The sequence below is a fragment of the Eleginops maclovinus genome, chromosome 20, assembly GCF_036324505.1.
Source record: "Eleginops maclovinus isolate JMC-PN-2008 ecotype Puerto Natales chromosome 20, JC_Emac_rtc_rv5, whole genome shotgun sequence".
NCBI classification, from domain to species: Eukaryota; Metazoa; Chordata; class Actinopteri; order Perciformes; family Eleginopidae; genus Eleginops; species Eleginops maclovinus.
Window position 1 is genome coordinate 20,398,083 of NC_086368.1, and position 21,494 is coordinate 20,419,576.

The window sequence follows — 21,494 nt, forward strand, 5'->3', positions numbered from 1 at the left end:
GGATGCAGATTTGTGTTGGTGTGTGTTAATCTGATTAAATTGACTGTAGGATGCATATTTAAGCCCAGCAATTCTCATGTAAGGGAAGGCGTTTAACCCTTTTCAATCGTCACGTATATTACTGTAATTAAATCCTTCTGGCTGTGGGATCCATTGTTGGCCAAGAGGACCTATACCTGGCAGCGGGTGATCTAGGGCTAAATACACCCTTCATCCTTTAATCCATGCTTGATTAGCTGCATAAATACATCCAAATGGAGTCTGTGTCAAAAGAGAACATTTGTTGAAGTCATTCCGCCCCCTCGTCTGGTTCTCTCACCAGGCTCGTCAGAGAGAGAAGATGAATGAGGAGCACAACAAGCGCTTGTCTGACACCGTGGATCGTCTGCTCACCGAGTCCAATGAGAGACTGCAGCTCCATTTGAAAGAACGCATGGCTGCCCTGGAGGACAAGGCAAGGCCTGCAAACATACATTTATCTAAGCAGCAGCTCATATTGCAGATGTCATTGCCTCTCAGAACATACAGTGCATGTTCTACTTGGTAACACAGATTTGTTTTGATGCTCTGTCATGTTTTCTTTTGCCTAGAACTCCCTCATTCAGGATCTCGAGAACTGCCAGAAACAGCTTGAAGAATTCCATCACACACGGGTCAGTGCGACTCAAATGCATGACCTAATCAGTGAAAGAAATATCTCCAGTGACTCTCAACCAATGCAGAATTGTATTACTACTCTGGAAGACTAGTAAACTCCTAATTGTATTGGATTTAAGTGCTTCACATACTGTATTTTAATGAAAAAGTAGCATTAATTTAAGTTAAATGGCAAATTTTCTTCCAGTAGCTTTTTCTATCACTTGACCCAGTTATTCCAAATCAATGCAGCAATGTATTAATACACTAATACACTTTACCAGATAGTATTACTTCACTGTATAAATAGGACACACCACTTCTTTAATTGGATTTGAATATATGTATAAGATTCTTCAGCTTCTTGTAAAATGCTAACTTCCTTTCAGTAGCTTTCATGTCATGTGACATAATGACTCCAAATCCTCACCAGATATTATTACACTGGAGAAACAGGACACAGCTACTTTTATATAATTTCAGTCCACGTCGAATTTTATAAAAATAAATGAAAACCTGAATCTTGCAAGACCAATGCTGAAATAGACTTGACTGGTTGGATATATATTTTCAAAATTAGCTTAATCCCACTGATCAGAGACCAGGGCATGTACTATAATTGAGCAACTCCTGGAACAGCCCCCCCCTACCCCCCCCCCCCCCCCCCTTTAGCCACTTGCCCACTTTTTCTCATTCATTAAAAGTATGCAGTGAGTGAAGTTATGTGAAAGTTACACTTTAAGTAAGACATTTGAATTAACTGCCCATAATGTCCCTCGCTCCCTCAGGAGCGGCTGATTGGAGAGATTGAGAAGTTGAGAAATGAAATCGACCACTTGAAACGCCGCAGTGGAGCGTTTGGAGATGTGTCTCATTCTCGGTACACACAGACACACAGTACACCTCCTTTTCGCATGCTCTCTCATATACACACTCTGAAACATGCTGCTGTGTACATTATTGATGGAAAGCTGTTGTGTGATTATCTCAGGTCTCACCTTGGAAGCGCCAGCGACCTTCGCTTCTCTGTGGTGGAGGGCCAAGATGGCCACTACAGCACAACTGTGATCAGGAGGGCTCAGAAGGGCAGAATGTCAGCGCTACGAGACGACCCAAACAAGGTCTTACTGATGTCTTTATAACGCTAAAACAACCCTGCAGTTCTCACATACACATACAATAAGCAGGATGACTTGCATAAGATCATGTGTAAATTCTTCTTCTTCTAACAACATGCAGCTCTTTACCAATGCTTTATCTAAGTTCATGTCCGCTTTGCTAATAAGTGCTTGGCTACCTAACTTGCCATTCTCTACTAACCTCTCTGTCTCTCTGTCTCTCTTTCACCTGCTGCCATGGACATGCTGTCTGATGTAAGTTTCCTGTTCATCCATTTCTTCTCACATCTGGCCACAAACGTCATATTGTATTTTTAAATGTATGCATTAATAAATGTATTCATGATGAATGTAGTGTATGTGTATTTAAGATGTGGACTTCATCTACAGATGTTAAAGCTCACGTGTTTGTTTTTCCAGGTGTGCGCTGTGTTTGAACAGGACTACCCGTCTCTCCGCGGCAGTGTCAGCCACCTCCTCAGCAGCGACATGGAGGCAGAGTCTGACATGGACGATGACGTCAGCTCCACCCTGCTTTCCCCCAGCGGGCAATCTGACGCTCAGACTCTGGCTCTCATGCTGCAGGAGCAGCTCGATGCTATCAATGAAGAGATAAGGTGACAAAGTACAGGCACATTATATTACAGCACATGACAGTTTCATGATCCCCGTGGGAAAAGTGGGTCAGTGCATCAGCGAGAAACAGGATACAGATAAAAGGAGATGGCAGTATTCAAGGCAGTACAACTAATAATTACTGTACAAGAAATGGGAAATGTTGATACTGCAGCAAAATAAAGACAGCCAACAGCTGATAGTGGCATTTGATCAGGATGATAACATGTCGATACAACTCTTCATTCTTCAGTTTTATTCCTGCTGGAAGAGGATGCTGTCTATTGCAGTTTACAGTAATACAGGTCCTCGTGTGACACCTCAGAATATGCTTCTGCTGTGTAGATGCAAATAGATGCTGATTATGCTGCAGAAGAGCCAGACTCCCTGGAAGAGAGAAAAAGAATGCTATTAGTATATAAATAGATATTTTTATAAAATGCAGTAGGCTATTTGACAAGATCTTTCATATATGTGTGTATGTCGAATAAATACATTGGGGTTTTTTTCAAGATTTTTGGTATCTTATTTCAATTTGTACTTTACACACTATCTTGTCTTTTCATTTTGCTGTAATTTTATTGTTTATAATGTTGTTGTTTATTTTTAATCTTTTAAGCCCACTGAGACAAACGTGTTTTGTGATATTGGGCTATACAAATAAACTTTGATTTGATTAGATTTGATTTGATAAAAATAGTTTAATAGAAAGATACAATTCCTACTAGTAGGAATAAAAAAAAGATCAATAAAATCACTTAGAAAACCCAATAATAATCATTTATGGAAACACTAATAATTATAGGATGAATCAAAACTTTGCAAAGTAAAATATTAAATATTATGTTGCTTATATTAAAACAATTACTTATTTACTCATTTAGAAACGTTACATCAAATACTAATTGCTCCAAAGAAAGATAAATTAAGTAATTTAGCAAATTGAAAAAATACACAAACTTAGTAAAACGTATTTTACGCTTGATTCCTCATAAAGAGCGTTATACTTAGCTTCACACATTATCACAGAAATACAAAGTGTGTGTTGTTATAAGAGATGGGTCGTTCTGTATTAAAGACTAAACTGTGAATGTGTGTGTGCAGGATGATCCAGGTGGAGAGGGAGTCAGCAGACCTGCGCTCTGACGAGATTGAGTCTCGCGTGAACAGTGGCAGCATGGACGGACTCAACGTGACGCTTCGACCCCGGGCGCTGCCCACCTCTGCCACCGCCCAGTCTCTGGCATCCTCCTCCTCCCCTCCCACGAGTGGCCACTCCACACCTAAACACCACTCACGCAACACCAGCCACCATCTAGGCATCATGACTCTGGTCAGAGCTCTGCATGTCATACATCAGTGTGTTCATTGTAAATTAAAAAAAAGAAGCTGTTTCAGTAACTGGATGTTGTTTTGTTTTATAGCCAAGCGACTTGAGGAAACACCGCAGGAAAGTAGCCGTGAGTTTGCAAATACAACTGAAGTTTTTTATTTTTCTCTGACTGTGGCTCTTGTGACTGAGCTGAGTTTCTTGTCTGACTCTTGCAGTCTCCGGTGGAAGTGGACAAAGCAACTATCAAGTGTGAAACATCGCCCCCCTCGTCCCCCCGAAGTTTACGGCTAGAAACCAATTTCGCCCAGTTCACCGGCAGTCTAGAGGACGGCAGAGGGTAAACACACACACACACACACACACACACACACACACACACACACACACACACACACACACACACACACACACACACACACACACACACACACACAGAAGGCAACACAGTATTATAAATCAGCATCATTAGGTACAGACTTGCTGTCAGGTTAATTCATGTGTCTACTTAATCTTTTAAACACCACATTTTGAAGATTTTAGGGTAGTACAACTTTTTCTGTTTTAACTGTTTGCAGCAAGCAGAAAAAAGGCATCAAGTCATCTTTTGGCCGGCTGTTTGGGAAGAAGGAGAAGGGTCGAATGGAGCAGACTGTATGCAGGGAGGTTCAGCCTCTACCGGCCTTAACAGGTATATTTCAGACTACATACTGTATCCCACATTCATGCAGTGTGATTTGTATGCAGAGATACAATTGAACACTTCTGCGCTGTTTTCCAGACTTTGACATGGCCATTGGTGACACTATGACTCTGGGAAAACTGGGCACACAGGCTGAGAGGGATCGCCGGATGAAGAAAAAGTAAAAGCATCCTTTCTTTCTGTGTTTTTGTTCATTTAATTATATTCACCAAACGTTTTCTCTCTTGTATCTCACTTCCCTCGTTAGACACGAGCTTCTGGAAGACGCCAGGAAAAGAGGCCTGCCATTTGCTCATTGGGATGGCCCCACTGTCGTCTCCTGGCTAGAGGTACTCCTTTAATCTACTCATATCTACAATTCATACATTTTTACAAACCTGCCTCTTTCTTGCTTTCTTTAAGTCAGGTATTACTACATCTAATACATACTATAAATGCTGTCATCATAGCCTGATCTGCAGGCCCTTCCCCTTTCCATCTGACCATTTATGGTGACAATATTGGTGACGTTGAATATCTTGATGACTCTTTCCAGCTGTGGGTGGGAATGCCAGCGTGGTATGTGGCAGCTTGTCGTGCCAACGTGAAGAGCGGAGCTATCATGTCAGCTCTGTCTGACACAGAGATTCAGAGGGAGATTGGCATCAGCAACCCTCTGCACCGACTCAAACTGCGCTTGGCCATCCAGGAAATGGTTTCCCTCACCAGCCCGTCAGCACCCCTTACCTCCAGAACGGTAAAATAATATGAACAAATACACATTTGCATACACAAACAGTCGAAAAATAAATTAGCACATGGAGTTACACAATAATGTAAGCCAAGGATTGTGAATGTGAACACATTACCCTACACAAAACACTCAGAACATCCTCCACTGTTAGCTCAACCTTCACTCTGCACCCTGGGGTGAGGACTCTTCACTCTTTGCTGCTTCTTTTTGTTCAGACCACAGACCCTTCCGCTGCCATAAATTGCATGTGGATCTGTGGGAAACAGACACACACAAAGTGCCACATATAGCTACAAGCTACCTGCCTGAAATACACTCCCTCCCTTGGCATCACTCAACACAATGTTTGTCTGTGTGTGTGTGTGTGTGTGTGTGTGTGTGTGTGTGTGTGTGTGTGTGTGTGTGTGTGTGTGTGTGTGTGTGTGTGTGTGTGTGTGTGTGTGTGTGTGTGTGTGTGTGTGTGTGTGTGTGTGTGTGGTTTGTCTTTGCCGGTGTGTGTGTGCACATGGGGGAGGGTTTGTGTGAAAATACACACATGAGTGCATTCCTGGGTGCGTTTTTGTGTGTTTATGCTTGCTTTTGTATGCATGTGTGTGTGTGTGTGTGTGTGTGTGTGTGTGTGTGTGTGTGTGTGTGTGTGTGTGTGTGTGTGTGTGTGTGTGTGTGTGTGTGTGTGTGTGTGTGCTCGGGTGTGTGTGCTCGGGTGTGTGTTTTCGTCCTCTGAGCAGTCCTCCGGAAATGTGTGGGTGACTCATGAAGAGATGGAGAACCTGGCTTCCTCCACCAAAGCGGTCAGTACCATCTGGGTGCTCCCCTCCCATCCCCCTCATCCAACACTCTCTCACCCTCACACTGTCCCCACCGTGACACACACGTCATCTCCCAGAAGACCCCTTTATATACACACACTATCACACACTAACGCATTATTGTGCTCATGCTGGTATTTGTATGTGGTTGTCGGATATAACTGTTATAACCGATTACTTAATGATACGAGTTTTGGAGATGTGCAATAAAGGTTAACTACAGTTTTGTGTAGGTGTATTTCCTGAATGTGCAATATGTGTGTCTTTAGTTATCCCCTGTCTCTCTGAACCTTTTATTGTCTCTAACCACGCTGCCACTCAGGATAATGAGGAGGGCAGCTGGGCACAGGTGAGGTCGCTGATCTGCTAACATCTGTCTGCACGCACTCTGAACACACACACATACACTGAAATGTGTTCATTAAATAAGAGGGCCGCCAACTCATAGTCAATATTAAGCTCTGCACACAGCAGAGTGGAAACAGAGGCAGCAGAGGAGACAAAATATTTGACGGGAAACAAATATTTTCGATGACGAAAATGGAAACGTTTGAATGTTGGCCAAAATCGTAGTTATTGCGTCTTTTTTATACTACAGTGAATTAAGCCTTTAATCAAGGCAAACGCTGATCATTTGTTTGCTCGAAACATACTGTAAGGCAATTCTCCTATATTTTGGCAGTTGTGTGTTTTATCCGTGTTAAACGTCCTGTTGGTGCATAGAGTTATGTGGTTACCAACATAAATCTGAGCAGAGGTGCGATGAGAGGGAATGACTGAGAGCATGAGCGGCTGTGCAAGGCCTTTAAAATGATGAGGTGCGCATTTTCTAATGTCCTATGCAGTAGTGCTTATTTATGTTAAAAAGAAAAAGCACAGCTGTATTCGATAACACAGGTGTTCCCAACGATACTAATTAATGCTCTCTACTGCTGTGGTCAAACAGATTCAGGGTGACTTCACCAAATAGACAGCACTTTTATTAATTTACTTGATTAAACATCTGTATTTTTGCTATTTTATGTGAATAGTGCTGCAGTGAAAAAATGTCTACAGAGCCCTAGACCTGCAACACCAAAATAGAAAAAGCGTTTCCAATGTTATTAGTCACACCTGTGCTTTCGCTGTCAAAGCTTATCCAACGCTGTGGCAGTTGTAGATTTACCACTTCCTTAGCTTTTACTGGCAAAGCATATTGTATCGTAACAGTCCCACATCCATGTACGCATTGACACTACATGTATATATAAAAAGAGGAGTCTCTCTTTTCCTGTTTAACAAATTAGTAACATTATGTCCTCCCCTCCCTGTAGACTCTGGCGTATGGTGACATGAATCATGAATGGATAGGAAATGAATGGCTGCCCAGCCTCGGTCTGCCACAGTACCGCTCCTACTTCATGGAGTGTCTGGTGGACGCACGCATGCTGGACCACCTGACCAAGAAGGACCTGAGGAGCCACCTCAAGATGGTGGACAGCTTCCATAGGTCTGTACAGCTGAGCAGCCCTTTGATCAGCTTCCCTTTCATCTGCTAACTGGACACATTAGCAATGGAGATGAGAAGGCTAATGATGCACATGTACTTGTGTTTTTCTATGTTTGTGTGTGAGCTTGTTTGCTCCTTCATGTTTGTGTGTATTTCTGTGTGTGTGTGTGTGTGTGTGTGTGTGTGTGTGTGTGTGTGTGTGTGTGTGTGTGTGTGTGTGTGTGTGTGTGTGTGTGTGTGTGTGTGTGTGTGTGTGTGTGTGTGTATACCAGGGCTAGTCTGCAGTATGGGATTATGTGCTTGAAGAGACTCAATTATGACAGGAAAGAACTGGATCGCCGGAGAGACGACAGCCAACACGACATGAAAGGTATACTTTACAAACACACTGATACACCACACAGTGACAAAAAAGCAAGCACACACACTTATACAGTACACATTCAAACACACTGCAAAGGATTGCACACATCCACAGTCTCATTGGGCCACCTAGTGGTTTTGCCTGATGTTGTCAATTTGGCATACAGCACTGAAACAGCTGCACCTTAGAGTGTCAAAACGCCAGCTGAAATCTTATGATCCAAAGCTCCACATACCAAGAGAGGTCCACACACACACACACACACACACACACACACACACACACACACACACACACACACACACACACACACACACACACACACACACACACACAACACTTAGATCTATCTAGCCCTCTTGCCCTTTTGACCTTCAGTTCTGCACATGAACTTGACTCAGCTGTCATTTAAAATCAGAGTCCTGCCCTGTTTACGCACACACACAAGCACACACACACACACACACACACACACACACACACACACACACACACATGCAGACAACACCGCCTGTTCCAATTTGGAAAGCTGGATGACAGCTGTGCTTTAAATGAACAAAGGGAGTGTGCCAGAGAGTTGACACTATGTGGACATGCGCATTATCTCTTTATGTCTCTCTCTTTCTCTTTCTTTACTCTAATTGAAGTTGCTCTAATTTGCTGGTCATGATGTGTGTTGAGATTTTATAAACATTATGCTACTGTACCTTGAGTTTTAGCCCCTCTCTTTTCTTTAGATGTGTTGGTGTGGACTAATGAGCAGGTGATCCATTGGGTCCTGTCCATTGGTTTGAGGGAGTATAGCGGTAACCTTTTGGAGAGTGGAATCCACGGAGCTCTCCTCTCTCTGGACGAAACCTTCGACTACAGCAGCCTCGCACTCATCCTGCAGATCCCTATGCAGAACACACAGGTGGTTTTAGAGGGAAACTGTTAACGCTCAACGTGCAGGGGGAAAGTGGGCAGTTTCAAAATAATTTTAAATGTATAAACACTAGAAATATACCAATATGATATATATTTAAATTTGAATGACAACAGACAGCTCTGAGGATCTGTGTATTCCCAAAAGAAAGAAAGCATTGCCCAGGTTCCTTGACAAAAAGTCAGTTGGATTTTTTCACCATTGTATTTTTGTTTATAGTAGAAAATTGTTTAATTACAAGAGTTTATGATCCACATATTTTCCAGTAGGATAATCTTCACCAATGAGCACCATGTGATTTTCTTTAACCTTAATTGCACCAGATTCACCACGGCTGATCTAAAGGCAGACTTGTGTTCGGCACAATGAAGCATGATAGTCTCATTAGACATTTATCAACACCCATTTTTAAATCCAAACCTCCACAGGTGGGGTTGTTTTTAGACATATTTTATGTCATAGAACACAATTATTGGACATTATTTCAGGCCTCTAACCAAAAAGCCTCTTGAATTTGTGATGGAAGTGCAAAACTGCTTACTCAATCCTGGTCTTTAATGCAGCACTCTTTACCCTGCTTCACATTCAACACTTTTAACTCCCAGGACTGTAACCTTATGGCTGGCCTTTTGGGCAATCTGCAACCAGTCCATCTTCCAACAGTCACAGTTGTTTTTATGAGATTGGTTGATTTACTTTTTGGTGACTGTGCAGGTTGTGTGCAGTCAGCATTTCTACCCAGTGCTAGCCATATGCTGCCAACACTTATTTCGGCCTCAGAGTCTGTATCAGTCGTTCTCTGATAAAGAGGCCTGTGTTGTTTTCAATAGCTGTCAAAGGCTTCAGATTACTTGCCCGGATGTTTCATATGTACGGATCAACTAAAAACATGAAGGTACTTCTGTTAAATCGAGGTATTCCAAGAGTTTCATTGACATTTTGCCATTAGCTCGTGCTCATTACTGGCCCTCTTTGGTAAGCTTACAGCGTCTCTGTGTCTCCTGCTCACAGAGGTTGTGTGTGCTGTTTTTCAGGCACGGCAGGTGCTGGAGAGGGAGTTCAACAACCTGTTAGCCTTGGGGACCGACCGTCGACTAGAGGAGGTGACCTCTCAAGCTGCTGCTTTGATCAAATATTGTTGAAAAATATTGAAATGCTTGACCTTGCCTTTCTCCCTTTCCCTGTAGAGTGGGGATGACAAGTCTTTTCGACGCTCTCCATCGTGGCGCAAAAGGTTTCGGGCGCGTGAGGGAGGGGTGGGGATGGGCATGATGGCGGGCTCCATGGAAACGCTGCCTGCTGGCTTCCGCATGCCCTCGATGTCAGTGCCGCCCTCTGTGAACTTGATGGCCAAGAAACATCTCCAGCCTGAAGGTGTGTTACAGTACTAACATCTCCTCTACCTCATATGTTTTACTATGTATCTTTGTGCTTCTTTGTGCTTGTCCTGACTGACTAACTGCATGCTGTGTCCTCTCTGTCCACCACTCTGTGCCACGTCTGCTCAAGCTCCACCACCGGCATCACCGAGACTCGACCCCTCGGCCGTGCGGACCTACTCATGCTAACTTCTGTCTGCTTACTAACAGGAGCGCTAGTGCTAACAGGTAAGCTAACAAAACACTTCCTCAAACTGCTAAACTTACAGGTCAGGGTGCTTTTAACCAGCATTGCCCAGCTTTGTGGCATGAGGGAGGAGTGTGACACTAACTTTACTGATGCAGGCTTTTGTACTCATTTTTTAATATGAAAGGTGTGAGTTTTTGCCTCTTATCAAATCATCAATTAACACACAATCATGATTTTACAGGACATAGGTTTGTTCAAAGTCTATTAATGATGATACTGAATTACTTTAAGCCTTGGCTACTCAAACTAAATTAATCAGGAACATATTTGGCAAATAATAAAAACTGATCAAAATTATTGTTATTATGTCTTCTATTATTGCACAACACATTATGTTGATTTCTGCTATGTGATTGATTTCATTTTAAGATATACTTTTTTGTCATTAATCAGCTTCAAGCAAATAATGAAGATTTCCAATCTTATTGTTCACATCAGAGCAAACATTAAATCTTTCTCTCACGTTCTTTCATTCCTTCTTACTGTCCTTTTTCTCTCTATCCAGTGCATTCTCATTACCTATATGGACACATGCTTGCGGCCTTTTGAGAGTGATATGCCAAATCTGGAGAGGGAGTTCCGGGTGCCACTGGGGAAGGGTCTTCACCCCTTTTGTCGCCCGGCCTCGCCTCCCATCGTTCACCTCTCACCTCTCCTTCGGACACGTGCAATACAGAGGCCAACTCTGACCTTTGAACTCTTGAGAGTGCTCATTGGCTGCGCTCGCTGCTGTAAAGGAGACTCGTCCCTGTCTCTCCCAGTTTACCCCAGTGCTCCCAGTAGCCTTGTTGTTGTGGTGTTGTGCTCCTGCTCCCCTGGTCTCAGCTGTGGGTTCTTGTCGTGGTTCTAATCTCTCAACATGACCAAGTCTAAACCAATCTCCCAGTGTCATCACCTCAAAGGCTAAACAAAAGTTGGTTAGTGTAAAAATAAAAGATTTAAAGGGATGCTGATAAGTCATTGATTTGGACTTGGGAATGATGAATACTTGTATAAATGGCAGATCCCACTGCACATTACCCCTCTACCGGTTATGCAAGGTATTACTCATTTATCGTCTCTGTACATAAAATGGATGACTTATGTTTTTTATAGAAATATTATATATATATATATATTGGAAATATATATGGAAAAATAATATATAATTGCTGTATGAAACCCAATGCCCTGTATTCGATAGTGACTGTTCTCTCTCTCTTCCTCTTTCTTTCTCTTTCTCTCGTGTCAGACCTTTGTGTGTCTTTTGCTGTAAGTGTGTGAATCGTTAGTGGGAGGGTCTCACTAAAGAGGGGGTGTGTTTCTACAAGGACTCTTCACAGGTTCATGGGTCCAATTCCAGACTTTTCTCTCTTTGCCTCTTCTCCTGTTCTTTCCTTTTCCCTCCTCCTCCTCCTCCTCCTCCTCCTCCTCCTCCCCCTCCTCCTCTTTTGACACTATGTAGCTGTTACCTCTCCTCCTTTCGCCTCTCTCGCCTTCAGTATGACACTATGTAGCCTAGAATAGAGAGAATCCTTTAATATGAAGAGTGTGTATGTGTGTATGAGTGAGCAAATAAGTCTCTCTGCTGGAGACTTGAAGAGAACATCTGTGTGAAAGGCCAACCCCAGCCATGTGACCATGACTTTTCTTTGTGGATGGGTAGTGTGAACACTGTAGCTCCTCTCTGTTGATTCCTAACTTTCTCTCAAATCAAACTGTAAACTGCTGCTCAACATCAGCCAATGATAAACACGTAAAAACTGCTCAACGCGACGGACTCCTCTAATCCCGTCCCGTCACCTCCCCATTTAGTTGCCATGGAGACGTGCCAGTGAGCAGTCAGTACTCTCGGCTGACCAACTCCTCATCCAATGAGAACACAGCATATGAACTAGTGAACTGCTGGATGGGTGTACAATCTTTTATTTTTTTTAATTTTTGAGTTTTTTCAAGGTGTCTAAAAGGTGTAATGTGCTATGTGGCAGCTATGAGTACTGTGTCTTTATTCCAGGTGTGAAACAATGCTGACAAATCAAGATTTTATTATTTGGCTATTTAAAAAAGTGAACTGTATTTATGACACTATATAGACATAAGTAAAGCTGTTTTTTAAATATTTTGGTTGTTGTTTTCTTTGTGAATTCATCGGAGTCTTTCCTGTCTCGTTGGTAGCTAAAGTTACAATCTCTAACATCTCCTTTCTTTCTTTCTTCTTGGAGGCACCTCAAGCAATAAGCACCATCTGTTTTAGCCCCTGTCACGCAGCCTGTTTAAGGCAGGACTCTTACGCCTTAAATTTTATGAACACATACCTTTTTTACCCCGTTGAATGGGGGAACTTCTATTTGTTGTTAAACTTCGTAATTTGTTGTGATCACCCTTCTTCAGTTTGGCCTTAGTAACCTTCAAAACCAGTACTGCTTCAAACACAAGTGAGATAAAGAGAAAGTCTGTTGCTTTAGCTCAGCCAACCAAGAACTGGCAGACCAACCACAGCCAGGTGATTGAAAATGGTCACTAACTGCTGCTAATTTCTGGTAATGTCACCGAAGACATGCAAGGTTTTTCAAAAGTGAGCCATGGGCTTAAACACCATTGTATTTTTTTGTAATTGAAGCCTCTGAAATTATGACTTTAGAAAAGTGACAAATAATGTATTGAAAACAGTCTTTATTGCAAGAATTGGACAGAAAAGATCACTTTTCAGAACATCTACAAATACACAACAATCTTAGTTATAAAAGTCAAAAATAAGTTAGCAAAAAATAAAAAATAAAATGGCAAAACCACTCTGTAGAAAAAGGGAACGTATTTACATCACTAGCATTCATAACCAGTTTAAATTAAGCAGATCTTGGTCAAAACTGCCATGGTACATATTGGCCCCACAAATAAACTCATGGTTTTTTTTAAGCATAAAAACACACACAAAAAGAATGAAAGATCAGGGAAAGATTTCGAAAAAGAGGAAAGACTTAAATTAAGTAAGGAGAAAACCAGGCTTTATCACTCTGTCGCGGTATCATGCTGAAGGTAAGCCTGACAGAGGTCAGCTCTAGTAACTAGTTTTTGGGTTCATGCAGTAAAGTCCTTGAATCTCTAGTTAGACTAAGCTCATGCGGCTCTGGCAGATAGGTCTGGACCGCAGGATAACTCAGGGAATAAAGGGAATAAGGCCTCATTGAGAACAGAAGGAATTCAGTTTGGCTAGCAGACCCATTGATCAGCGGAATAACAATTACAGAATATATATTTTAAAGTTTTAGCATAAGACACTCAGATCAGTAGAGCTGAAAAATAAATTAAATTGAACCGGTTATCAGTTTGATTAGCCAATTATCTCTGTCTGTAGCTCTATGTGCACCTATGGGTCCGCAGTGTTGGAGGGTCTACTTGGAAATGTCCACAGAAAAGGCCACCGATGAGCCTGCTGCAGTGATGCTGTCCACGATGGAGGTCAAGGCGCGCATGTTCCCCTGCTCTGGAGAGTCAGCAGCACTCAGGAGATCTTTAAAAAGAAAAAGGGCACACTTTAAGTGTCTGAGTAAAGACGGATCTGTTTGTGATTTGTAATGAGAGTGTGTGAACAGGACTCACCCTCGCTGCTGTAGCTCTGCGTGCACTGCTCTGGAGTGCTGCTCCACTCCGGGCTGCTGCAGCAGGTGCTGCCTGAACTGGGCTCGTTTGACGACACCTGTTACCATGGAGATGCACACACAGAAGGCGCTGTCAGTCACTGTGTGTTATGACACGACACACCCTGCCCCAGACAGCAAACTCTAAGGTGAAATACCACACACACACACACCCCCTCAGAGGTAAATGTACATAATGAAAAGTATCTCAGTACACTTTTCTGGCAAACACAGCTGAACATTAATGAGATCGAACCATTAGCATCTCTCTTTTCACTTTGGTATTATTATCTCCTTTAACCTTAAAAAAATGAATATACTACAGTCTGAAACATTTCAACTGGAATATAATGTTGAAAATGTAAAATGACTGCAACATGATGACAGGAAGTGAATCTGTTTGTTCTATGCCTGAACAGATCGATGGAAATATCCCACAAAATCTCAGAACATATTCACAGTGATCAATTCTGAAAGAGGCTTTAAGGTTCATCAAGTCTGACAATAGCCACATGTTTTCCATTATTTGTCTTTGTGCTGTATCTCTTTGTCAAAATTTCATCCTGACACCTTCCGCCTCTTTGTTGATTTTCCCGTTTTATCTTTCTGTTATCATTTTGGCCTCTTTCTCATTCATGAACATGACTTTCTGCTTCATCATCCCTCCCCGGTCCTACTCACTCTGGGCTGGGCCGTGCTGGGTCGGTAGTGCAGTCCCTGCTGTCCTGTCTCAGTGTCCTGCTGGTTGAGTGAAGACACCAGTGCCTGTAGCCTCTCGATGTACTGGATGGCGCTCCGCAGGATCTCAACCTTGGGCAGCCTCTGGTTTGGGTTCATCAGGGTGCTCCTCTTCAGAGCTTCAAAGGCCTCGTTCACCTTCTTCAGGCGCCTCTTCTCCCTCATTGTGGCCGCTCTCCGACGGTCCATTGTAACCGTCTTCCTTTTGCACAGCTTACAGGCCCAGGGCAGGCACTGACCCGGGCAGTGGGGCTCAGAGTGAGGGGACAGGCTGGATGGAGAGGCTTTATCCTCTGTTCCTGTCACCCCAACTCCAACACCCCCAGACATACTCCCACACAAGCCCATCATGGAGTTCCTATCCTGGTAGGAAGATTGGTCGTACCCCCCAGGCAGGCGAGAGGGGTAATAGCTGTCCCCTCCCTCGTAGAAGCGCTGGTCAGGGAAGAAGTAAGGGTTGGTCTCAAAAAGCTCCATGCTGGACAACGCTGTGATCTGAAATGGGACAAAGATTCCTGCTTCCCCTTGGAGTGCTCTACGCTACGTGGTGTTTGGTTCTGCGCCTGGAGAGTGTGTGTCAGGGTGTACGTGTGTGCGCCTGTCTTCTTCCCCGGCCTGAGTTTGTGATGAGTGGAAGACGTGTGGAGAACAACTGGTGTGGAGCAACTGTAGGCTGGCATTTAAACCCCTCTGCCTGCTGCAGGATCACAGGGTTAAATTTAGCACGAGCCCCCAGAAACCTGACACGACGTTTAGCTGTTGCTGCACATCTACACTTCACATCTTTGTTGGGCCCTGCTCTCTAGGGCTTTAAGGCCCGGGTGTGCGTGTATGCGCCCTTGTGTAGGTGTGTGCACTCGTGTGCGTCTTAAGAGGCCAGAATATGATCAGGTTGCCCTGGAAATGGGAGAGATAACCTGGGATCAAAGATGTCCGCCTTAATGAGCTAATCCCAGACTCGCGTCTCCCTCCATGACACCATGCATAAAGTCCCCTGGCATGGGGGTAGAGGAGGGGGATGTGGGGACAGTCTGGAGACAGCTGTCGCTTCTACAATGATAAGCAATGACAACAAGTTGTTTTGCTCCTAGTGTTTACTTTAAACTTGGTCGCAGATACAAATGTATTGTGGTTGAAGGTTCAGAGTTATCTTCTATCTCAAAATTAAGTATGTAAAAGCTTTGTTGCCATGAAAACTCATGCCATAGTTGGGCATTTGATTTTATGAAACTGCATTCATATCTTCTGACTTTCCTTTTTAGATGATTGCACAGGGTGATGCAAGTGACCTTTGGGAAAATAATAGACTCACATTCAGACAGGCCTGTGCAGGAATGGAAAGAGTATAGTCAGCTACAGTAATTTGAGAACCGAGTTGACACTGGGTTCCGTTACTCTCAGAAATCGAGGGACAATAATCAGACCTCCATGCAGTGGTATGGGGCCTTCATTGTCCTGACCTCTTTCAGTTAGTGGCGGTGTTAGCCTAGCCACCGGGTGTTAATCCTTCCAGGACATGTCTCACCTCATAGCTCAGCAGCTAATTCAGAATTGCTTCCTCTAGCATGAACAAACATCCAAAATACACACTTCTGTCAGCAGAGAAGTGGCCTGGAATGACAGGCATAGTGTGAGATGTGTTGCATCCCTGTGAATCCCATATTACTACCATATGTTTATTTTCAAAATGTGTTTTATGCCTCAGTGCCAGTGACAGCTGGGGCCGGAGGCTTTATGTTTACTGTGTGTATATCCCTTCATCCCATTTTAGTGAATGAAATATCTCAGAAAGGCCTGGTGGGACTTAGTTCAAATGTGGCACCAACTTAGACTGATCTGATTAGATATATTTTGTCATTGGCCAAAATTCAAAGGTCAAAGGTCAAGGTCACTTAAAAAATAAATTGTCCAGAGGTCAAGAATCCATATTCCAGTTATGATAATTTCACATAAATGTATAAAAGATAAAATGAGGAAGTGAGGAAATGTTGTATAGACATAAAACTAAACTCTTAACTAAACTGGTATGTGGAGGCACACAACTGCTAGGAGGTTCTGTAGGCTGGAATGAATGTGGAGCCACAAAACTGAAACAAAACACACTGATAGATTTTTAGAATAGTGAAACGCATAAGTAACATTTTTTATTTAACTGTAATGTTTAGAGTGGAATGGAAAGTAATGTATGAAGCTATCTGACCTTTAACCTCCACTCTAATCCTTTTCACTAGCTCATTTCCAATATTTTCTGTCCCAGATTTTCAGCTTTCCTTTATTCTTACACATAGAGTGACATAATTAACCAGGGCTTGAGAGGAAGTAGCTCCCCTGAAAACTCAAATACACACTAAGCACCAGTCTTTACACTTAGCCTTTATAGCTACAGCTTTTGTTTATAAATCTCCCAGTGTCAATGCAGATAGTAAATAGTGCGGGAATGTTATTCATCCATATACTGTACACTGCTGTAGAATCACTGCAGTGTTGTAACATTTGCTAACGACAAGGTTGTCACGAGAACGGTACAATGTTGTTGGTTAATGACCTTTTTACACTTCACAGTGAAATTAGAAAATAAACTTTAAGTACGTAGTTATAAGTATATTGATATATTTGTGACTTCATGTATTTTCTCATATACTGATTACTTCCTAATTACTAGCTGCACCTTAGATACAGCACAATGCTTCAGATGTTTACTAGATGTTTTTCTTTGTAAGACAAAACATAGTTCTTCAGACCAAGAGTTATTTTATCTTGGGCTGTTTCATCCAACACTCAAAGTCCCATATAAAGAGCATTGTAATAAATGCGTCATGGCAAGCATTTTGACATTAAAAAAGAGCAGGCGTCATTAATAATGCTAATTAAAGGTGCATTGTGTTTAATATGTTAGTTCCAGGGTCATGGTATGGCACATGCTGGCTCAAGGGAAATAGCTTACTGGCACACCTACAGTACAGCTGTAATCGTTGTAATGAATTACACCTGTGCTTTTCCTGCTGTCACAAGTGAACATTTCTGCTGAGGAAAAAAGCCTTTAAAGGACCTTTAACATCTTGTTATAAGACTTGTAATACGTGCTTTATTAAAGGCAGGTGTGTAAGAGGCTTACATACAGTATATGTTAAAGGAAACACACAAACAGTTTTAACAAGCATGACAAACACACAGCATATTATATTCTACTGGAGCCTGGTTTGAGGGATTAAGCTGTAGGCCCTTTGCAAGTAAATCACTACATTTCTCAATTAACCACTCCATTCTATTATAACCTATTCCAGTATATGACTCATTCTTTATTTGTATTGTAGGTTGAATGTTCAATTTTTAATTCAAATTATGTTATTTGTTTTGCCTGTCAGCTATGAGTGAAAGTATCCCACTCAATGTAAGATAAAATGATTTGTTATACAGACAGGAACCCTCTGGGACTGCAGGCAGCGGTCTGGCAGGACTGGCCCGTGGTCTCGTCCTGGGCTTCGGGTCGGGTTGGGGTTGAGGCAGAGTGCAGAGTGGAGGCTTGGCGCAGGACTGCGGTGGGCTGTCAGGTTAGTCTGTGATGGATAGTCACTGATGGTGGAGCGAGTACAAAGACGCCTGTGTTGCTCTCGGGGGGACAGCAGGGAGGGGGTCTGCAGTGTGTCAGAGTCACTCATAACCCTCTGTCATCGTAACCCATTGTCAGCAGAACTAGAGAACTTGCGCGTGTGCGTGTTTTTTAGACGTTTTTGGCACACACTTGTGTCTTGTTTGAGGAACAAGTCCCCTCTCAGCGTTTTCAAGTGAGCACTTGAGATGCAGTAAAGGTTGTGTTTATTTACTGTTTGCAGATACTGTACCTGTCTTTAATCCTTTATTCAGGGAGGAAGTCAAACCAACAAAGTAATGATCAGACACAATTTAACTCAAGTGATACTGAGATGATCGATTTGATGTGTAATTTTTTTGTTTTCGATACTATTTATTTTAACAGTTTGTACGTGGTCACCAACGAGTTAACAAAACCTAAAATATATTTGAATATTAATCAGATATCACTTTGATTAAAACACAAACATTTATTGATGGCACAATAAAAGATTCAAGAGAAACCAAATAACAAAATTGATTTAAGGCCAGAGTGTGATTTAAAGCAAAAAAACAAAAAAAATGTTTAATCAATATCCCCCTCTGCAAGTGTGTGTGTGTGTGTGTGTGTGTGTGTGTGTGTGTGTGTGTGTGTGTGTGTGTGTGTGTGTGTGTGTGTGTGTGTGTGTGTGTGTGTGTGTGTGTGTGTGTGTGTGTGTGTGTGTGCGTGTGTGCGTGTGTGCGTGCGTGCCTGTATGTGACAGGGATTGCCCTGTCACTGGCAACACTGTTCCACTTCTCCTCGGTGACAAGCAGCAGCACATTGTGGGACAGCTGAGCAGGGGGAGGAGGTGGGAGGAGTGGAGAAGGATCAGTCCTCCTAACCCCAGGTTAGCTTCAAGATCATCACTGACCTGGAGAGCTGTCATCTGAGCGCAGTCGGGAAATCTCAGATATGTAAGAGGAGAATAACATAACAACAGTGAAGTAGTGTTGATTAAAGGGGGATACACAAGGACCTCTACCCAGTGAGATCCAATATGACACACAGTATCCACAAAACTACATGTGCTACAGGAGCAAGAGTGTTTGATGATAAATTGTACAGCTTTTGTATTTTATTATTGATAACCTTAGAGTTTCAATGAGACAACTTGATGATTCCCTATATATAGAAAATCTGAGACTTTTATTATTTTGAATTCAAATGTATAAGTAACTTCGTTCTCCAGCGAAAAGTCCTAAGCAAAATGTGTGACGATTGGAAAAAAAGCAATCAGGGTTTAGGTTCAACCCCTACTTGAACAAAAATAAATACTAATTTCTCATCTAAAAAACCCATTTATGTTATGTGTTTTCCATGAGACAAAATAAGGCGAAAACACAACGAAACGACTCCTTAGGTATAGCAATTATTTAGGATTACTGAATTGGAAGGGTTCCAATTAATCATTTCCAATTTTCCCTCAAATTAGTATCAAAATACATTATATCATCTTAATGCATTGTTATATATTAACTTGTAAACATGAGAAACAAGACGAATGGGACTCATGGTCACCTTTTTTTTGTATTTTGAATGAATAAGTATTTTATGAAAAGGCAGTACATAATGCAATTAATATAAATCAATCACTTTACTGTCATCATACAAAATGATTAACCATTATTCTATTATTAAACATCTAAGTACATAATGATGGTTGCTATAGGAGCAACATGTACATGGGATACAGATTTTAAAGAGTGTACAGTATTGAAAATGGAAGGGAAAGGTGTTTTTATATTAATCCTGGGATGCATTGTCGTGTTTAAAGTCTAGACTCATGCAACAATATTGTGGACTGGATAAGTGCCTTTCAGAGGGGACATTGTCACCATAGTGACAGCAAGAGATGCCCCACCGTGTCGCCCCGGAGACTGTTACCACACTGTCGCCATGATAACTGAACTTTCATACAGAGCTCTCTTCTTTTAGATTCTGGTGATCTATACTGACGAATAATAAAATAAAAATACACTGGACAACTTTAATGGTGAAGGGCTCTGGGCAGCGTACCCCGCCCATCAATACACAATGAAAGCAAATCAATCTCTCTGAGGTAAATGAGTAGAAGCTATTAGATACCTGCTTTATATGCCCCACTGATTCTGTTGAGTAATAAACCTTACATAAGCTACAGTGCTGTGCCATATGACTGAACCCTGAAGGTGATGTGACACTATACGGCCTGGCTAATCATCGGGAGAATACTCCCATTCATTGCAGTTCAGAATGAAGTGCCCACACCTGTGTTTTCACAGGGCTCTCGAGGCCTGCAGAAAGCTTTCTAAGTCAGGGGGGAAACAGTAGTTCTGTAGCCTAGCCATGCTGCTGCTCACTGGGGCTTTTATCAGAGGGTAATCCCCTACAGCAAACAGAATGGCCGGCATGTGCATATGCAGCTGTCGCAGTCTTAGTGCAAGTGGTGTCATGTTAAATCACAGGAATGGACTGAGCCCCTGAGCCCTCCGCTGCCCTTCCCTGCACTGGCATCCCGCTCACTGCAAGGCTCCAGCACACATGGACAAACACATACATACTCATGCCTACGTACATAACCCACTTCCCACTGACATACTTTGCAGCACATTCCCTTGAAGTTATTCACTGTAAATAACCTGTGCTCCACATAAACCAGATTATTTACATGACATATATTCCAGTACTGCCACGGGTTCTATGATAACTCAAAGTTCTCAAGTTCTGCTGGAGGTAAATCAGAAAGGTATCTGACAGGTTAAATCCAGGCTCTCATAAAATCTATTTAGTTTAATTAGGAGGCAATTCACACCCTGATGTTCTACAAGTGTAAACCACAATCTGCATACCTCCTTTAGGAGACGCGCCGAAACTGTCTAAGGCGAGTGATGTGTATATGAGCGCAATGTTGTGAGATCTGAGTAGCTATGCAGAAGCTATGACCCATATCCATTCAGCATAGCTACCATATATCGTCTTCTGTTTCAGACCTCCTGCTGTAGGCACAAGGAGACCACTTTAATGTTTTCTATTATAAACTACTGTTATTGTGTCACATCTCTATCATTACGCCCTTATTTATTCTCTTATTTTTAATAGACTTTATTGCTTTTTTGTATCTCTGGCTCTATTGACCTTCTCCCATGTCAGCAGGGAGACTAATTTAGCATCCTGGTTTCTGGAGCGACAAAATAGT

General features: G+C 42.4%; 2 protein-coding genes across 4 annotated transcripts in view; one reads left to right on the forward strand and one right to left on the reverse strand.

Moving 5' to 3' along the window:
* Window positions 1-12,406, forward strand: part of ppfia4 (PTPRF interacting protein alpha 4) — a 59,797-nt gene extending 47,391 nt beyond the window's left edge. Inside the window, exons 11-31 of one of the 3 annotated variants that reach the window (XM_063911540.1) lie at window positions 323-454; window positions 591-653; window positions 1,425-1,516; window positions 1,628-1,757; window positions 2,196-2,371; window positions 3,474-3,702; window positions 3,794-3,829; window positions 3,918-4,039; window positions 4,278-4,390; window positions 4,481-4,562; window positions 4,650-4,731; window positions 4,938-5,138; window positions 5,864-5,926; window positions 6,267-6,293; window positions 7,258-7,433; window positions 7,706-7,803; window positions 8,535-8,710; window positions 9,757-9,825; window positions 9,910-10,096; window positions 10,232-10,329; window positions 10,857-12,406. In XM_063911540.1, the coding sequence (XP_063767610.1) occupies window positions 323-454; window positions 591-653; window positions 1,425-1,516; window positions 1,628-1,757; window positions 2,196-2,371; window positions 3,474-3,702; window positions 3,794-3,829; window positions 3,918-4,039; window positions 4,278-4,390; window positions 4,481-4,562; window positions 4,650-4,731; window positions 4,938-5,138; window positions 5,864-5,926; window positions 6,267-6,293; window positions 7,258-7,433; window positions 7,706-7,803; window positions 8,535-8,710; window positions 9,757-9,825; window positions 9,910-10,096; window positions 10,232-10,290 (2,313 nt within the window). In that variant the 3' untranslated portion in view covers window positions 10,291-10,329; window positions 10,857-12,406. The remainder of the gene's footprint in view (window positions 1-322; window positions 455-590; window positions 654-1,424; window positions 1,517-1,627; window positions 1,758-2,195; window positions 2,372-3,473; window positions 3,703-3,793; window positions 3,830-3,917; window positions 4,040-4,277; window positions 4,391-4,480; window positions 4,563-4,649; window positions 4,732-4,937; window positions 5,139-5,863; window positions 5,927-6,266; window positions 6,294-7,257; window positions 7,434-7,705; window positions 7,804-8,534; window positions 8,711-9,756; window positions 9,826-9,909; window positions 10,097-10,231; window positions 10,330-10,856) is intronic. The other 2 variants (XM_063911541.1, XM_063911542.1) reach the window with 2 other exon arrangements.
* Window positions 12,407-12,986: 580 nt separating this feature from the next.
* Window positions 12,987-15,345, reverse strand: myog (myogenin). Its single transcript, XM_063911543.1, has 3 exons — window positions 14,650-15,345; window positions 13,931-14,027; window positions 12,987-13,841 (listed from the first exon to the last, which is right to left on the reverse strand). Exons 1-3 carry the CDS (start codon window positions 15,181-15,183, stop codon window positions 13,723-13,725), a joined length of 750 nt encoding a protein of 249 aa, XP_063767613.1. The 5' UTR covers window positions 15,184-15,345; the 3' UTR covers window positions 12,987-13,722.
* Between the last annotated feature and the right edge of the window lie 6,149 nt (window positions 15,346-21,494).